Genomic DNA, 18,314 nt, shown 5'->3' with positions numbered 1-18,314 from the left:
TATTTTCAAAACAGGCAGTGTTGGCAGATTTAGCCGAAAATTTGAGATCTCTGAAGCTCGTGTCCACCTGATTTACACACCCAGATAATACAAGCAAAATGATTTAGTTTCTATCTCTCGTTCTGTATTTCTTCATTTCAAAAGCAACAAAAGTACATGAAGGACGTAGAAGAAGGAAATGTATTTTTGAATTTTTGGAGGGAATTGGTCGACAATAAAACAACGAAATAAGAGACGACAAAAAGTGACGTTTGTACCGTGATCTTGTTTTTTTAGGAGAAGCATCTGCTTCTTGTCCTCTCCGACAGACGTACATACCGATAGTCATCCCTGCTGAGTGCAATAAGTCACTCTGGAACAGAACCAAGATGTTCACGATGGGATACTGACTGGTATCTTTAAATGTATGGCTCTGAAGAAATGCTCCGTTGAAAAAGTGACTTATGGTGAAGATTACCGGTGCCAAACTTCCTTCTGAGGAGAGTAATCCACGCAGACGTTGTAGTCCGTTTATTTAAACTATGGCAGGAATTTACAAAAGGATTCCTAACCGATGGCTCGAGTAGGTCTGCATGTAGTTGTTAGCTTGTTTGAGATGTGACAAATATGTATTTGAAACCGTGGAAATGTCAACTCTCTGGGAAGATCCAGAGATGATACTGCATGTGTAAAACTGGACGATGGATTTGTCGACTTTTTCAAGGACTTCAACAACCTTCGCATAGTCCAAATTTTTTAGTTCTCAGAGCAAGTAAAAGGTCAGCCAGAATTTAAACTTCTTCTTCACATTCTTTACTCACCCTCTCAGCGACTAAGGGTTGGGATTATTTTCAGAGTATTCTGTTCCTTTTTAGAGTTATAGACAAACATCTTTGTTCATTTTAATGGAGTAATAGCAACTGGAGCTAAATTGTCTTCATCTTCATCCAAAAAAGGAAAATCTAAATACCTCCATAATTCTTGGATGTAATGGCAGTTATTATTCCGAAACCAACTTGAATAAGTCTGTATATTAAAAGTTTCCGCAGATGCTCAAGATTTACGCTGATAGCCTGGATTCTCTGCTACAAACTCTCTTAAAATAATGACTTGTTTAAGTTTTTACGGAACATTTTTTTTTGGTCAAGGCTTCAATACAAGATGGACGTTAAACACGAGCATTATAGCGGTATTTGGATGTTTTTAAGGGGTCTTTTTGGATGAAGATGATGACGATTACAACTGAGCTACATTAAAATGAACAAACATTTTGGTCAATAACTCTAAAAATGAACTTGTTGGCACTAGCATTAGCAATGTTTCGTCCTAGTTTAATGCCGACTCAACAGTCTGAAGATGTTTGTGTTGTGTGAATAATTATAGATATAGATATTGAAACCTTATTCTCCAAGATTCCTTTTCCTACTAGTACTGATAATCTTCCATTACAGGTACATTTCAAAGCCAAAAAACAACCCAAAATCTCTTTGGAGGAGGTCATTTTATAAAAAATACCTGAAAATATTCTAGTGAAGACTGACAAACAGAGGATGGTAAGAATTTGTCTAAATTTATTATGAAACAACAAAAGCGATGTTGAATCCTAACAAAACAGCTGAAACCGTTGAGAAAGTTTATTTTGAAACCAGACCTCGGTCAGTGGACTGTAACAATTGTTTATTCAGCTTTTTGTGACGGGACTTTGTGCAGCTTAAATAATCACAAACATGATCTCCAGAGCTCAGTGTACTCGCAGCTGCAGCAGGTGGACCAGAAAAATGTCGCCAGAAAACCTTCCAAATAAATGTTAGTGTAATGAATAACAAGGTCGTCTGGACAATGGATTAATATTCTCTTATCCCGACACGACCCCTTCGCTCATAACTAAGAATGTCCAAACCTCGCACTGATCCAAATGACTCAAATATTTCAGTGATGTTTACAGACTTCACTGGATCATCGTGATGTATTTGTGTATCTTCGCCTTCTGCCTCTGGGTGACGCACTCGGCGATCCACACGATGTTCCGAATTTCCTGCTCCTTCAGTTTAACGTAGGCGTAAAACACCCCGAAGTTAAACTGCTGCAGGAAAGCCAGGGAGTTCAGTCTCACCTGAGAGAAACAAAAATCATGTTTGAAATCCTTTATTTGTACTATAATTAAATAATTACATTCTTATTATCAGATCCCATATTCTTAATTTAATTTAATTTGTGTCTTGATTACAAATAACCATATTTAATTATATATTTTTTACCATTTGTTTTATTTAAATATTATTATATAAGAACAATTATTTATTCTTATTGATTAAACTCAATTATTTTATTTTTTTAAAATATATATTAACATTTTTTTTAAAGACTTTTAAAAATTAAATGCATGTCGGTATTAATCATTAAAAAGTTTAATACTAAGTGGATAATTTGCCACTTGAAAAAAATGAATTAAAATCAATTATCTTAATGCATGTGTAAGGAATAAAAAAAAATATATATATATTTTAATGAAACTGTAACGTTGCTTATACCTATAATCTGTAGTAAAATAATTTTATATAATTTAAATTGTATTTAAAATAACGAGATTTAATTTCATTATTTATTTTTTGTTTATTTTCCTCCTTGTTTATAATGAGTCATACTTATTAATTAACAATAATGATATAAAACAAAATAAAGATGTAACAACCTCATCATAATCAATAATTATTTTATGTTACGTCCTATATATCCTCTTAAAAAAACTTTTACCTCCTGTTCAAAGAATCTCTCCTCCAGAGTCTTGCAGTCAGATCCTGGCTCCGGCTCCTCAAACATCAGTTTATATTCCTGGAAACAGGAGGGAGATGAAGCTGCAGCTGGTTTTAGGTTTATTTTGTGAAAGACTTACGGGGTAACAGTCGGCCACAGCCTTCACCTGCTCCGGACCTTCTGCTTGAGCGAGCAGGAGGAGACCCTCGGGGTGAAGGCGTCCACAGGTGGGGAACAGAGAGCCCCTCTCAGCAGGGCCCAGGTCCGTTTGGAAGGAGTTGATGGTGATGATGAAGGCTCGTCTGTCGGCTTCAAACTGCACCAAACAAGTGCCATCATCACAGCAACAAAACCACAAACTTGCGTTAACGTACCTCCAGGATAGGGCACATGGTGTTCTCGGTGGAACCACCTGCTCTTCTGCAGAGCGAGTGGAACGACTCCAAGTATGACTTCAGGAGAAACAAATAGTCATTTTTGCCATTTTTTTTTTTTTGGTGGAAGTCGACGATGATTTTAGTGATCACCTTGAAGAGTTTGTTTCTGAGGATCTCAGCTTCCATCACGTCCAGGTCCGAGTCGGACAGAGCCTCCTCGAAGAACTGAGCTGGAACACAAACTATAAACTGTAATGATCTTTGTTTATTTATTTATTTAGTTATACTTCTGTCTCTGGGATGTGTTTAGTACTCGCTCTAAAATACCACAATAACAGCAACTTCTGCTTCATTCTTCACAGAAAACCATCTCATTCAAAAAACATCAAGAAGCCCCTCTGTCACCCATTTTGTTTTTTAAATTTCTCCTCTTTTTTGAGAGACTACAAAAGTATGGTATGCCAGGAGTGTCATAAATACGGCAAGATTAAATATATAAAGGGGATTAAAAAAGGAAAAATGGATTAACTGTAACCAATAATAGTCTACTGTAACTAAAATAGACTAAATTATTTTTTAAACTTTGTTTTTCTCCAATTTCACTCTTGATATTCCATATGTAAAAAAAAGCATCAGAAAATGTGCCTCAATATTGCACATATTACAAAAATATTATTAAAAAAAAACTACACACAAATGTGAATCTAAAAAAAAAACTAACAGGTTGTTTTCTCCAACGAAATATTTCAGAAAAAAACAAACATGTTTATAAAAAAATTAAGTTTACTTGCCCTTCTATCTAAACTAACTATATTTTTCATATTTACACAACAAAATCATGAATAGTGTATTAGTTTGTATTCGTCTTTGCTGAAATCAGATTTTTAATAAAGCATCTTTAGGTTTTTTCATTTCTAGCTAAGAATATTTTTCATATTTGGGTGTTGATATGTATTTTCTTCTGTTCCGACTTGTAGATTACTCTTTGATATGAACTTGTTTTATTATTGTTATTTTTTACACTTGAACTTTTTCAAACTTAACATATATAAACTTTACATTTTATCGCATTTATCATTTGAATAGCTAAACATGTTCATCATTTGCTGAATGAACGAACCATTACCCAGCGGTGTGTCCACCAGTATGTTGGAATAAAGCTCCGTTGGCGTGAGTGCGATTCCCACGGCGGCCATTTGGTCGAAGGCTCCCAGCGGGTGACATCGAGGCAGGAGTTCCTCCATGTCCTTCTTTTTCAAGGCTCCCGTGATCAGCATCACCACGTTGTCGATCATGTAGCTGTAACTATGGCAACAGACGTGAAGATTCAATAACTTATTCTTCTTCTATCATTGCTTGACGTTTCCCTCACGACAGTTTGAAAAGTGGCCCCAGGTGTAGCAGTGACGTACATGATGTAATCCAGGAAGTGGGAGAGAGGAGGGAGAGCGTTGGAGCGAAGGCAGCGGAACTCGGTCACGAGGTTCTCCCTCAGCCTGGTGTCCAGCAGAGACACCGTCAGAGCCTCCTCTGTCGCAGAAAACAGCTTCCCGAAGTCTGTGGCCTGGAGGTGCAGCCTCATGTCTGACCAGAGGAACGATGATGATGAGGGTGAGGATGATGATGATGATGATGGTGAAGATGAGGATGAGGATGAAGATGAAGATGAAGATGAAGATGAAGATGAAGATGAGGATGAGGATGGTGATGGTTGTGATGATGATGATGATGATTATGATTATGATTATGATTATGATGATGATGATGATGATGATGATGAAGATGGTGATGGTGATGATGATAATAAAGAAGATGAGGATGACGAGGATGATGACGATGATGAAGCTGATGATCATGATGTTGATGATGATGATGATGGTGATGGTGATGGTGAAGATGAAGTTGAAGATAAAGATGATGATGATGATGATGAAGCTGATGATGATGAAGATGATGTTGATGATGATGATGATGAGGATGATTATGGTGATGAGCATGAGGATGATGATGATTATGGTGATGATGGTGAGGATGAGGATGATGATGATGATGAAGATGGTGATGGTGATGGTGATGGTGATGATGATAATGAAGAAGATGAGGATGACGAGGATGATGATGATGATGATGTTGATGATTATGATGATGATGATGATGATGAAGATGGTGATGGTGATGGTGATGATGATAATAAAGAAGATGAGGATGACGAGGATGATGATGATGATGATGTTGATGAGGATGAGGATGACGATGACGATGACGATGATGAAGCTGATGAAGCTGATGATCATGATGTTGATGATGATGATGGTGATGATGAAGATGATGATGATGAAGCTGATGATGATGAAGATGAAGATAAAGATGATGATGATGATGATGATGATGATGAGGATGATTTTGGTGATGAGGATGAGGATGGAGATGGAGATGAGGATGATGATGATTATGGTGATGATGGTGAGGATGAGGATGAGGATGATGATGATGATGATGATGATGATGAAGATGGTGATGGTGATGGTGATGGTGATGTTGATGATGATAATGAAGAAGATGAGGATGACGAGGATGATGGTGATGGTGATGGTGATGTTGATGATGATGATGACTATGATGATGATGAAGCTGATGATGATGATGATGATGAAGTTGAAGATAAAGATGATGATGATGATGAAGTTGAAGATAAAGATGATGATGATGATGATGAAGATGAAGTTGAAGATAAAGATGATGATGATGATGATGAAGTTGATGATGATGAAGATGATGTTGATGATGATGATGAGGATGATTATGGTGATGAGGATGATGATGAGGGTGAGGATGATTATGGTCATGATGGTGAGGATGAGGATGATGGTGATGGTGATGGTGATGATGATAATGAAGAAGATGAGGATGACGAGGATGATGATGATGATGATGTTGATGTTGATGACAATGACGATGACGATGATGAAGCTGATGATCATGATGTTGATGATGATGATGATGATGATGATGGTGATGATGACGATGATGATGATGAAGCTGATGATGATGATGATGATGAAGATGAAGTTGAAGATAAAGATGATGATGAAGCTGATGATGATGATGATGATGAAGATGAAGTTGAAGATAAAGATGATGATGATGATGATGATGAAGCTGATGATGATGAAGATGATGTTGATGATGATGATGAGGATGAGGATTATGGTGATGAGGATGATGAGGATGAAGATGATGATGATGCTGATGCTGATGCTGATGATGATGATGTTGATGTTGATGTTGATGTTGATGATGAAGATGAAGATGAAGATGAAGATGAAGATGAAGATGATGACGATGATGATGATCACATTTTGGTGGCGTTTTGAATTGAATGATTCTCTTGTATGGCCACGAACTGCTGCTGCTCATGTGACCAGTTCATTTGAGAACTTGGAAACTAAAACTTGGGAAATTCTCTGTAGGTATGAGTATGTGTATGTATGTGTGTGTGTGTGTGTGAATAGTTGTGTGTCTTTGTGTATCCTGCGACAGACTGGCATCCTGTCCAGGGTGTCCCCCGCGACGCCCATGAGAGTTTGAGAGGTAAAGGAAATGAATGAATGAACATGGAAGTGTGGGTCAGTCCAGGTCAGGAAACACCTCCACATATTTTCTATAATAATAAGATTTAAACATGTACATATAAAACTAGGATGTAAACTAACTTTATTCAGATTTCTTGAGTATAAATCATAAAATGACTATGATGAAAACATAAATATCATCTGAAGCTACTTTATTTTCTCTAATTACTATTTTTGCCAATTAAATCAATATTATATTTACAAAAACTAATAAACATTTTGTTTATTAAAAATGTGACTTTTCACGCATTTATTTCAAGGTGTTTCCTGTACAAGCGAACTTTAGAAACTTTTTAAAATTAAAAATAAAACAAATATTACATGTATAGTTAAGAAGGCATCGGGATATGATGATAATTAAAACTCAATTCTTGAAATTACCTTCCAAGGAGTCGCACTGTGCCAGGTTATGATAGTCGTTGACGGTTAGAATCCCGGCCTTCATCCCTCGAACCAAACCCTCCAGATATCCGTGATCCACGTTGAAGCTCAGCTCTGAAGGAACCGCCATGACGCCCGGTCGACGAGTGAACGATCTCGGCGGCTCGACTTATTATTTCCGCCTCTGACTAAGATCCTCGCAGTCGTTCCTGCTCCCGCTGACACACACAGTTTCCACATTTTCGCTCAGAAATAATCCCAGTTCCTCATTTTTCAGACGTCAAAAAAAAAAAAAGTGTGAGATGGTGAAGTTAATATTAAGAGAAGATCTGGAGATCAGGTCTTAAAAACCTCTGGTGTTGGAACATTCAAACTACAACAGAACTGTGTTAATAAAGTTTTATTCTTTCATCTTCACTCTTTCTTTATCCAGATTTGTCACCTGGACCCGGTGGACGATAACTAAACTGTGAGGATGGTTTTAATAATAAGAGATGTGATGGACTTGAGGATTATCTCCCACTGAGTTGTTCTTTTCTTAATGTTTCTGTTTCTCAAATAAGAAATCTGAACAGGTGAAGTGATGTAAAATACCTGTTTTAATATTTCTTTGATCAATGTTCTTTATCTTTATCCTTAGACTTAGATTGTATCATCTTGTTCTTTCTCTTTGTTTCTCTTTGTTCTTGTTCTTATTTTATTTTGATACTTTTTTTTATGAAAAATTGCTGTATTTTCTGTGGCTATTGGAAAAAAAATGGTTTATTATTGATATATGGGTTATTTAATGGATTTGTTTTATCATTGTGTCCCTTTTAACTTATCTTAAGCAATATTATTCGTAATATTTCCTATAATTGATCATACAATTTTACATAGTATTACATTAAAAAAAAGAATCCGTATTTACTTTTAACTTTAATGGGTTAATAAGTACTTTTTAGCAAAATAAACATTTTTTTCTTCTTACAATTTCGAAAGTTTTGAGTCATAAATCACAGTTTTAATATATTTATTTCTAATTATTGCATGTATATATTAACAATTATTTATAATTCTTACAACTTCCAAACATAACCATTAAAAAGATCAATATACAATTAGTTATGTTATTTTAAATTTGACTAAATCATTCTCAGGTGCTTTTATTTTATTTTCCTCTACAATAATAAAAATAATACATTTATTAAACTATGGAACAAAACATTTATTGTATGTTTTAATGGGGCTTTTATATATTTATTTTACAAAATGTGTTACTAAGAACTTGAAATAGTAATAATAATTGAATACTACATTCGTATTTTTCATCTTTTAATAAAACCATTATTTAATTATTTATTTATGTTTTCGTTTAATTGTGTCAGTATTGTTCCTCCGTATGATTAAGTTACACATGATTAACTATCATGAATTAAAATGTAGTGTCATTAACTTTGTTCATTTTGTTCTTGTATTTACTTGTTCATCTGTTTAAACATAATAACAATAACAATAAACAATATAAAAAAAAAGCAATTACAAGGACATTCACATAAAAAAGTGTTTATTTAATAACAAAATAAATGTGACTACAAAGCTATTTTCGACGATAATGCTTCATATCTACAGTCTAGAACCTAAATAAATACCTACGGTAGATACTGCGCGTACATGCTATAGATACGAACCGTTGCTACTTTGTATCCGTGTTGGTAAACGTTCAGCCGCGGCAGCGCTTCGTCCTTCGATCGCGAGGAGAAATTAATATCGTCCAGAAAAGTCTGTCATGCACGGAAGAATGGAGTCCTTCACTTTCATCTCAGCTGCTTTTATGGTCGTCCAAAGTGTTTCTGGTTCCTTCTCAAGTGTAATAACATTCTATGAAGAGCACCTGTGAAAGTGTGTGTGTGTGTGTGAGTGTGTGTGTGTGTGTGGAAGCTACATCCTCCTGAAGCAGAGGCCGTTCATCCTCCAGCAGTGGCAGATGGTGTTGAAGAAGCGGCAGCGGCAGGAGGCGCAGGGGTCGCAGCACGACACCAGGCCGGAGCAGGCCTCCTTCAGGCGGCCACAGCGCCGCACCGTGTTGTTCTTGTCCACCTCGTGTCTCTGGAGACCCTGGAAAGAAGAACAGAAATCAAATAAAAGTATTTAATTTATGTGAACATCGTGATCAACATCAAAGTAAGGGGACCCCTGGAAGCCCAATTGCAGGCCCTTTGACTTTATTATACATTATTAGTAAAACTATAAAAACTAATCAAATGTAAATGTTACAGCTAACTTCACTTTTCTTCATTCAACCATTCATTACTTATTCAACTGTTCGTATAACTGTTAGCCCTCGTTTCTACTGATGGCGCCGTTTTTTTGTAATTACAGGCTACAACAAGAAATGCGTCGCATCAGTTTAGTTAAGAACAAGGATAAGTGAGAAAAACTGCAAATCCAGGGCGCGGTGTCGCAATTCTCACGCTGTCTAATAAGAACTGGAGAAACCGCGGAGGAATGCAAGTCATGCAATGTCGCTTCCACTTTTCTTTGATTTGTTTTTCATCTCTGGATCATGAAAAGATTTGGGATAAAGTTCCTTTGAATCGTGTGGTTTTTTTTAGTGATTTAACATCAGGATATATGACTAAATTAGACCTTTTTTTTAATTTAATGACCACTTTTTAAGATTCATTCATGAATCCTCTTATCCAGGTTGCCCTGACTATCCCTCTTTTCTATGCATTCTTTCCTCGTCATATGGCGCCGACGGCAGGATGGTCCGACAGACTTGAAGGTGAGCGGTCGGTCGACGGAGATCGATGTCGGTCTGGAGCACTTACAGGAAGGCGATGATCCAGCGGGGCCGACATCTTCTCAATCTTCTGTCTCGCGAACAGTCGTCTGTTCTTCGCCTGGTTCCAGGCTACGTTCGGAAAAAGAAAAACACCAGGATTAATTTTCACAACATTACTTATTGGTTTCAAACAAAAAGCTGATCCTCGTTTTCCTCTGATCCTGATTCCTCGATTCTTCTGGGAAACGGAGGAACGGCCAAATTATGAGAAACAGTTACCGACTGAGTCAACAGCTCTTGAAACAGAGTCGGTGAAGAGAAACAACTTGACGGCTCAGTATGTGTCCGACACTCTGAACCCACGGAACACATGGAGGGAATTAAAGATCTCAACCACTCAAGTTTGTGGGATACATTTGTACCTCTATCACGGAGGGTTGCACTAAAGCTTTTTAAGCCTATAAATTATCCCAAGAATCCCCATCATGTCCCCGACAGTGCACCTCCACGAGAATCCGTAGAAGATTTTATGGACTCAATTATGAATGTCCATGTGGTCTCTCAAATAAAGACCTGGGGAAAAGCATCCTCAAGAAGGCCTGGCAACTGACGCGAGACCAGAAAAGCCAAAGGTGTGGATCCAAGTCACCTCATCCGCTCTGAGATGGACAGCAGCCTCAATGTCTTGGATGGAACGAAGCACCCATTCTAAGGTCCAAGGCAAACAAGAAGATCTCCTAAGCGCCCAAAGCACCCCAGAAATCTACAGCACCAGCAGCCACTTGGAAACAGAGGAATCCTGGGACCTGTGTAGGACCATCAATACTTCACTCCAGCAGGTCACGCCAGAATGCGAAACAGCTTGGACACGGGGTCGTTAACACGGCGGTATTACTAGGTGCTCGGGAGATCTTCAGAAGTCACCTAGGGCTAAACAAACCTGAGACCATTCTACTTTTTAATGGATTCCAAACGTCTCTTTCTTTTCTCAACTCATGGTTTCGGTAAACGTGTGAATAATTAGGAGAGTGGGTACCTCAAGACCCGCTGATGAAGGGACCCCAACACTGTTGTTAACAACACAGCCGTCACTCACACTGGTAACCAAAGGAGGGTCAGTTCCCCCCCACCTTGGTAAGTTGTCAGCAGCTCCGCGGGAACTTCAAAGGTTGAAGGTGCGACGAGTCATCTTTGGGGGGCACGGATGAAGGGATGGAAATCTGACCTTGCTAACACTTGCTGCATGTCCTGTCAGTTAACACCATCTGGAACCGATATCTTCAGCAGGCCACTAATACATGTGGTCTGGTCACAGTGGGGCAGCCTGATGGTCTTTCTTGGGCTCAGGAAGTTTGGATTGGAGCTGCTGTCAGAGTCTCAGTTCATAAAGGATGCTGGTTAATCACTCGGGCACCGTGAAGTCTGCCACAGGGGTCCGACCCGTGATTGGCTCATCCTGGGGCACCGGTCCAAGTTTGTTAACCCTGGAAGAACTAATGATCCGACCATCTGGCAATAGGTTGAGGAGTTTCGTGTTTCCAGACGGAGACGGCGGGTTTTGCCGCATTTCAGGAACCTCCACCACTAAACTTGATCCTCTCACGAGCCGCACACATCTAGTTTAGCTGGACGACTTCTGATTCTGGAACAAGAGCTGATTGATTTAGTAAAACAAACCTCCTTCGACAAATGATGGACCGTGATCACCCTGACGAGCGTGAGCACATGAATAATGATCTCAGTCAAATACACTTCAGATCGACATCAGTCCGACCAGCACGAGCGGTGGAACCTGAAGTTCTTCTTGAGGAGAGCAGCTGGACGACTATGGGATTTGGGGATTTGCTAGTGTGTCGATAGAGAGATCTATGGATGATCTGGGAACAGAAGCCACATCAAGTATCATTCCTTCAACTTAACTTTCATCACATTCAAGTGAGTGAGTGAGTGAGTGAGTGAGTGAGTGAGTGAGTGAGTGAGTGAGTGAGTGAGTGAGTGAGTGAGTGAGTGAGTGAGTGACTGAGTGAGTGACTGAGTGACTGAGTGAGTGAGTGAGTGACTGAGTGAGTGAGTGACTTAGTGCATAACTAAGTCAGTAGGTAAGTGAGTAGATAACCAAGTCAGTAAATAAGTGGGTGAATACATAACTAAGCCAGTAGGTAAGTGAGTAGATAACCAAGTCAGTAAATAAGTGGGTGAATACATAACTAAGCCAGTAGGTAAGTGAGTAGATAACTAACTCAGTAAATAAATGGGTGAGTACATAGCTAAGTCGGTAGGTAAGTGAGTAGAAAACTAAGTCAGTAAATAAGTTGGTGAATACATAGCTAGGTCAGTAGGTAAGTGAGTAGATAACTAATACAGTAAATAAATGGGTGAGTACATAGCTAAGTCGGTAGGTAAGTGAGTAGAAAACTAAGTCAGTAAATAAGTTGGTGAATACATAGCTAGGTCAGTAGGTAAGTGAGTATATAACTAATACAGTAAATAAATGGGTGAATACATAGCTAAGTGTGAAAAAAATATTGCTTTATTACAATATTAATGTGTTTTAAACTGCTTACTAATTTATCACAATATTAATGTGTTCGTTTTGCCACAATGCATATATGTTCGAAACCGCTGATTGCTTTAGCACAATGTGTATGTGTTTGAAACTCCTCACAAGATGTATCCCATCAGGGGTCAGCAAGGGCAAGTGAAAAACAGGGGACGAGTCGGGAGGGGGCAGGTGAGAAAGTTATGAGACTATGTTATGCACCCAAACCTTGAGTGTTATCTGTATGTACTGATATGACTGTTTTGAACTGCTGATGCCGATGCTGTGATGTAACCTGCACAATGAATCTTACTATTGACAAACTGAATAAAGGAGGGGAGACAAAGAGCTTTCGTTTCTGTGAGATCTGACATCCATGTTGGTTCTGCTCTCCCTCCGGAGTGAAGACAAATGTCTTTCTGGTGTGAGTATGAATCTTTTGCTATTGAACTGAATTTGTCTGTGAAAACTTTTGCAAAACGTTTTTCTAGGTAAGTGAGTAGATAACTAACTCAGTAAAGGAGTGGGGGAGTACATAGCTAAGTCAGTAGGTAAGTGAGTAGATAACTAAGTAAATGAGTACATAGCTAAGTCAGTAGGTAAGTGAGTAGATAACTAAGTCAATGAGTGGGTGAGTGAATAGCTAAGTCAGTAGGTAAGTGAGTAGATAACTAAGTAAATGAGTGGGTGAGTGAATAGCTAAGTCAGTAGGTAAGTAAGTAGATAACTAAGTAAATGAGTGGGTGAGTGAATAGCTAAGTCAGTAGGTAAGTAAGTAGATAACTAAGTAAATGAGTGGGTGAGTGAATAGCTAAGTCAGTAGGTAAGTAAGTAGATAACTAAGTAAATGAGTGGGTGAGTGAATAGCTAAGTCAGTAGGTAAGTGAGTAAATATATAACTCATTAAATGGGTGGGCGAGTCACATTTTCAACTTATAGTTAACTTATATTCAAACTTTTGTCACATGGCGCAACATAATATTTATAAATAGCTATGACTTTTAAATAATAATCTTGACTTTTTTATGTTGCTGAAGTCACTGCTCAAACACTGCCATCCATGTGCACTGTAAGATCCATAGCTGTGCAGTTACTGGAATTGAAAATAAAAGGAGTCACTGAACTGATAAAAAAAATTGTCAAAGAAAGAAATGATAATCACTTGTTGGCATTGTGACATCAGTCGGCTGTGCAGGAATGCTCTACAAGTCGGATTAAATTTGTTTCTTGGCAGGAGAACATTCGTTATTTGTGAGTGGAAGCTGGACCACTGGAGGTCTGGTCATCTTTTCTTTCTGACCACAGTGATGGTATCAGACAACATCCTCCATTGTTGAGCTGCAGGTCAGCTGTGCGGCTGAAACTCTAGCGTAGCCTCGTCTTTACGCTCCCAAAGCCGATGTTTTTTTTTCCTCGTCGCAGCTGGCTGTAATTACTTCATTAAAAACTATGAAAGACCAGGGACTTTACTGAAGAAATCCCAACGCATCAACAACACTTGAGAATCAGACTTAATGTCTTCCACAGCAATAAAAAAGACTCAAGAGGGATCGGAGGAATAATGTGATTTATCAGGCATTACATTTCTGCACATGTCCCGCTCATGTTTTGCTTCACTCTCACCTGAAGCTACTTGTCAAAGAAATGCAGTGGTCAAGCCGACGGATGTTTCCACTCCAACATCTGCGACCGATTCTTAAGGGAACCAGCAACACAAACGATTCCCAGTCACATTCCCCCTCTCCATACTGGGAGATCAAATATTTTGAGTTCACTTAAATCTTTGAAAGGATATATTTGTCTCCTCATGGCATTTTATCTTTGCTTTTTTTATCGGCTTTTACTCTCAAGACTCTCTGCTCTACTCTGCTCTTTACTGATTTTCCCTAAGACGGCTTTTCCATAACCTTTTGACAAGGAATGTTTTTACAGGCATGAATGTTTTCTGTTTGAATTTAAATGTCCATAAAGATTTTACAATATCCAGGTGTTTTTTCTATTGTTCATTTTATTAATAAATTATTTTGTCACACGTGATTTTCCACATAGAATAGAACACTTATGTAACATCCTCTGTGTTATATTATTATTATTACGAGTTAAGAAAAAGTGATGCTAAAGATCATGGGAGTTTGTTTGAATGGTAAACTACTTTTTTTTTTAAATGGTATTTTGTGGCATGACGACCAATAGTTCACATTATTTAGAAACATTTCGGAGTGTTTCTGGGAAATGACAAGGTAGAAACACCTTTCAATGTTTAAAAAAAACACGTAAGGATTATAAATTAATTAGATTATATTAAGAATACATTATGTTTTAACTTGAAAATTAGGCTAATGGTAATTATCTTTACAAAATAAATTCGTCTTAATCTAGATCTTTTGCCCTGGAAGTTCCTCCTCGTAATCTTATGACTAAAGATTCCAACCATTGCAACCAAATAATTTCACTTGAATTCAACCATTTAGCCTTTTGTGAAGTATTTATCAGCCTTTAAAATAAACTTTGTAAAAATGTGGTTAACATTTTCATTTGTTGATATTCATCTATTAAATAAAAAAAATGTAATGGCTAGGGACAAAACTTTTTCAATACCAATTTTAAAAGATCAAAAAATTAATGACAAATAATTTTACAGTGTAAAAGAAAACTTGCTTACAAATAAAATCCTTGTCATGTTTTGATCATCGAAATTTGGCACCTTTGCGCCACAAAAGAACCGGAGTTCGATACCGAGCTCTAATCAGATACGCCTTCTGATATCGCCGACTACAGTATATGATCTTTTTTATATTGTTCCTTAAATTATTAAGCCTTTTTCCTAAATAAAATCATCATTAAACAGCATGAGAAATGTGCGCGTTAAACAAAGCATGGAGATTGAACTTTTGACTTCACGACTGACTTTGAAAGCAGGACAGCAGCTGGCTATAAAACGGTACTGGTTTCTCTTCAGGGGTATTGTCAGTGGGACCAGCCAGTTCTAAGCTCACTGTACTTCTTTTCCACCATTTCACAATATTTTCCCTTCTGCGGTCGCACACCTGCTGCTAGTTTCATGACACTGGCGATTCTGGCTGCGCTTGAGTGAGCCCTGAAGCCTCGAGAAAAGAGCTCCCTCTGAGACCCACAAAAAATAACAAGAGATTAATCTAGTTTATCCTCCATACGCAAAGGATGTGAGAAAAAAATCCAGTCATATAAAATCAATTAGACAAGATCTGTTGGAGTTCAAACGAGGAATCGAGGAAGACTTCCACCCGGATCTGAAGCATCACGATGAGGGTCTGTAGGTCAAAGGTTGGACCACATGTTGTTCAGGAACCACTGCCTCAGGAAGATTCAAACATTCTCCGAGCTCAAGGCGGACGACTAAACTGCGCCACCCAGGCGTGTCAGGATAGAATACCATCACGTCAGAAAGAAATCCTCCTTCACTTTACACTATTTAGAAATATTTTCAACTCAGTCATTAGTTTGATCATATCTTTGTGACAACTTTATTTGTGGATGAGATAAAACAGTATTGAATTTGCAACCAGCTCGATCACAAACCATATTTTGAGATTTGAGAGTTTGTTTTGTTTCTATGTTGTGTCATCAATTAACTCGGACTGTGGGGAGAATTTAAATTTCCACCAACAAACAGGAGATAACATTCCAAGATATATTTTTTTAAAACCCAGAACAGCCTTGTGAAAGATGGAGAGATGTTATCTCTCCATCTGGTTCGGGGTCCCGGGATGTTCTCCTTTGGAACAGGACGGACTTCAGAGCGAACTCCGCGGCATCTGTGAGACGCCTGTGGAGACTCTCAACCAACATTTGCTGGTGTCATGTCTTATTTCACGAGAAACAAGACATGTCAGGTGACTTCATCATCAAGTGATCCTTGTTTATCAAATATAAACTCGACTATATAACAAATATTAGATCAATGCAATGGTATAACTTGCTTTGAGCCAACAAATATATAGTCAAATTAAAAGAAAAGTTTAAATTTTGAAAATAAAATCAATATGAAGAGTAGTTAAAATACCAAAACATGTGTTTTAAATATATTTGGTTGTAATAAATTAAATGACCAAAATTAAAATAATTGACTCCCGTAGAAATAAAAGAAAAACAAAAGAAATACATCGATTCTTAAAAACATATTTTTTGACGCTCATTTCTTTGCGTGTTTTTTTTTAACGATCTAAAACTCCCCGCGTAAAAAAAAAAAACACGCAAAGAAATGAGCGTCAAAAAAAAAGAAGATGTTTTTCTTATTTTCTTTAGTTTTTCTTTCATTTCTCCGGGAGTCCACGCGGCCGCTCACCTGAGACATCGCCTCTCCTGACGCTCCTCTTGGGCTGCAGCGCGGCGGACAGAGAGACGAGCAGCAGGACCAGGCAGACGTGGCTGAGCGAGATCCTCATGATGCGTGGAAGATGCGTGGAAGATGCGTGGAAGCTCCTGCCTCTCGGGGAAACAACCTGTGACTAGTTGCACTTGTTGCGACGACGAGTCCTAAATACTCCCGTCAGGGGCAGGAAGAGAGACTTTTAGACGGAGATGCGCCGCCCTGCTGGTGGAGGATGCGAGCTCAGGCTCGGTTGCCCTGGCAACCGAATAAAAACTTCTTTTTTTTTTATAAAGGAACAAGAGAAAGAAAGGATTGTCACAGTGCCCCCCCAGTGAGATTAAAGCAACTTAAACAAGTTGGATGTTTAGAATAGATTTGTTGAATTGCTGAACACATAAAAGTTTTTTGGGACACTTGAGTGCTCAGGTAACTTAGACAAGAGACTCTTTTTCTGGGTCAAAATGTGTCACATGTGTTTTAAGACTGGTACTTATTTTGTTGCAAGTTGCATCATTTATTTTTTAGTAATTTGTCGATTGAAATACAAAGTTAGGTTAAAATAAATCGCCAAAAATATGGACAATTCCTTCCTGTGGAAAGAAAGTAAGTAAAGGTTATTTGTAAAGCGCCTTATTTGTAGACCAGGGTCACAAAGTAAGTAAGTAAGTAAGTAAGTAATTTTTTTATATAGCGCTTTTCCAGACCAGGGTCACAAAGCGCTTTAACAATCAAAACAATATTCAATAAAATATATACTTTAAAGATCAAGATAAAACTGATAACACAACAGGAGTTCCAGAAAATCAAGGAAAAGCCTTTAACAATTAAAAACAATACACAGTTAAAATATATACTTTAAAAGATCAAGACACAAAAGACAAACACAGGAGTTCCAGAAAATAAAGGAAAAGCCTGCGCAAATAAAAATGTCTTAAGATGTTTCTTGAAGGAGTCAGTAGATCATCAAACACAGAGATCGTTCCAAAGCTTAGGAGCAACAGCCTGGAAGGATTTCTCTCCTCTGGTCCGAAAGCGTCTTCAGGAACCATCAGTAGATTCTGATCCACAGACCTCAGAGCCCGAGCTGGGGTGTAAGTCTGAATCAGATCAAAGCATGACCATGAATAGATCTGAAGAACCAGAATTTTTAAATTGATCCTGAAAGAAACTGACTGCCAGTGAAGAGTTTTAAGGATCAGGAAAATGTGAGTTCTTCTACTAGAGCGGCTAACAATTCTCCACATTGAATGTAAACTAAACGTATAAGATTCCTCCTCCCGGAACATTTTGACAGCCTTAAATGGCTCAGAGTCGAGGAGAGTGTTACTCAAATTAAGCTATGTATGGTGTATAGTTGCTGCCCCGGATTACCTGAAGAGTTATTTTACTAAAGTTAGTAACGTTCACGACCATAGTACCAGGGGGGATCCTTTAATCTGGTTCCTGTCAGATTTAAAAGAAATATAGGTCCAAAAACAGACAGATATACAGCTTGTGTGGCCTGGAATGGTTTGCCATCATCTGTGAAGAGCAT

At 38.1% G+C, this 18,314-nt stretch overlaps 2 protein-coding genes across 3 annotated transcripts; both read right to left on the bottom strand.

The window, feature by feature from the left end:
* Nucleotides 1-1,539: 1,539 nt before the first annotated feature.
* LOC148063484 (V-type proton ATPase subunit d 1-like) lies at nucleotides 1,540-7,286 on the bottom strand. Of its 2 annotated transcripts, XM_087810974.1 has the most exons (8): nucleotides 7,124-7,278; nucleotides 4,523-4,694; nucleotides 4,237-4,415; nucleotides 3,261-3,340; nucleotides 3,108-3,185; nucleotides 2,873-3,049; nucleotides 2,734-2,811; nucleotides 1,540-2,092 (listed from the first exon to the last, which is right to left on the bottom strand). In XM_087810974.1, exons 1-8 carry the CDS (start codon nucleotides 7,251-7,253, stop codon nucleotides 1,928-1,930), a joined length of 1,059 nt encoding a protein of 352 aa, XP_087667100.1. In that variant the 5' UTR covers nucleotides 7,254-7,278; the 3' UTR covers nucleotides 1,540-1,927. The 2 variants fall into 2 exon arrangements, with proteins under 2 accessions (XP_087667100.1, XP_087667099.1); XM_087810973.1 differs by having other exon boundaries at nucleotides 3,108-3,340; nucleotides 7,124-7,286.
* Nucleotides 7,287-8,775: 1,489 nt separating this feature from the next.
* On the bottom strand, nucleotides 8,776-16,866 carry asip2b (agouti signaling protein, nonagouti homolog (mouse) 2b). Its single transcript, XM_087811391.1, has 3 exons — nucleotides 16,754-16,866; nucleotides 9,937-10,019; nucleotides 8,776-9,220 (listed from the first exon to the last, which is right to left on the bottom strand). Exons 1-3 carry the CDS (start codon nucleotides 16,851-16,853, stop codon nucleotides 9,044-9,046), a joined length of 360 nt encoding a protein of 119 aa, XP_087667517.1. The 5' UTR covers nucleotides 16,854-16,866; the 3' UTR covers nucleotides 8,776-9,043.
* Nucleotides 16,867-18,314: the final 1,448 nt, after the last annotated feature.

Source organism: Callionymus lyra, chromosome 16, assembly GCF_982586985.1.
Source record: "Callionymus lyra chromosome 16, fCalLyr1.hap1.1, whole genome shotgun sequence".
NCBI lineage: Eukaryota > Metazoa > Chordata > Actinopteri > Syngnathiformes > Callionymidae > Callionymus > Callionymus lyra.
Note: the sequence above shows the minus strand (reverse complement) of the source record. Positions and strands in the feature narration are given on the sequence as shown.

What these genes read in the sequence shown, in the direction of transcription:
- asip2b (XM_087811391.1), bottom strand. Translation starts at nt 16,853, where the DNA reads ATGAGGATCTCGCTCAGCCACGTCTGCCTGGTCCTGCTGCTCGTCTCT. An exon ending in CAGGAGAGGCGATGTCTCAG is followed by an intron (nt 10,020 to 16,753) that starts GTGAGCGGCCGC and finishes TTCCGAACGTAG; the next exon opens with CCTGGAACCAGGCGAAGAAC. An exon ending in CGCTGGATCATCGCCTTCCT is followed by an intron (nt 9,221 to 9,936) that starts GTAAGTGCTCCA and finishes TCTTCTTTCCAG; the next exon opens with GGTCTCCAGAGACACGAGGT.
- LOC148063484 (XM_087810973.1), bottom strand. Translation starts at nt 7,253, where the DNA reads ATGGCGGTTCCTTCAGAGCTGAGCTTCAACGTGGATCACGGATATCTG. An exon ending in ACAGTGCGACTCCTTGGAAG is followed by an intron (nt 4,695 to 7,123) that starts GTAATTTCAAGA and finishes TCCTCTGGTCAG; the next exon opens with ACATGAGGCTGCACCTCCAG. An exon ending in CACTTCCTGGATTACATCAT is followed by an intron (nt 4,416 to 4,522) that starts GTACGTCACTGC and finishes CTGTTGCCATAG; the next exon opens with TTACAGCTACATGATCGACA.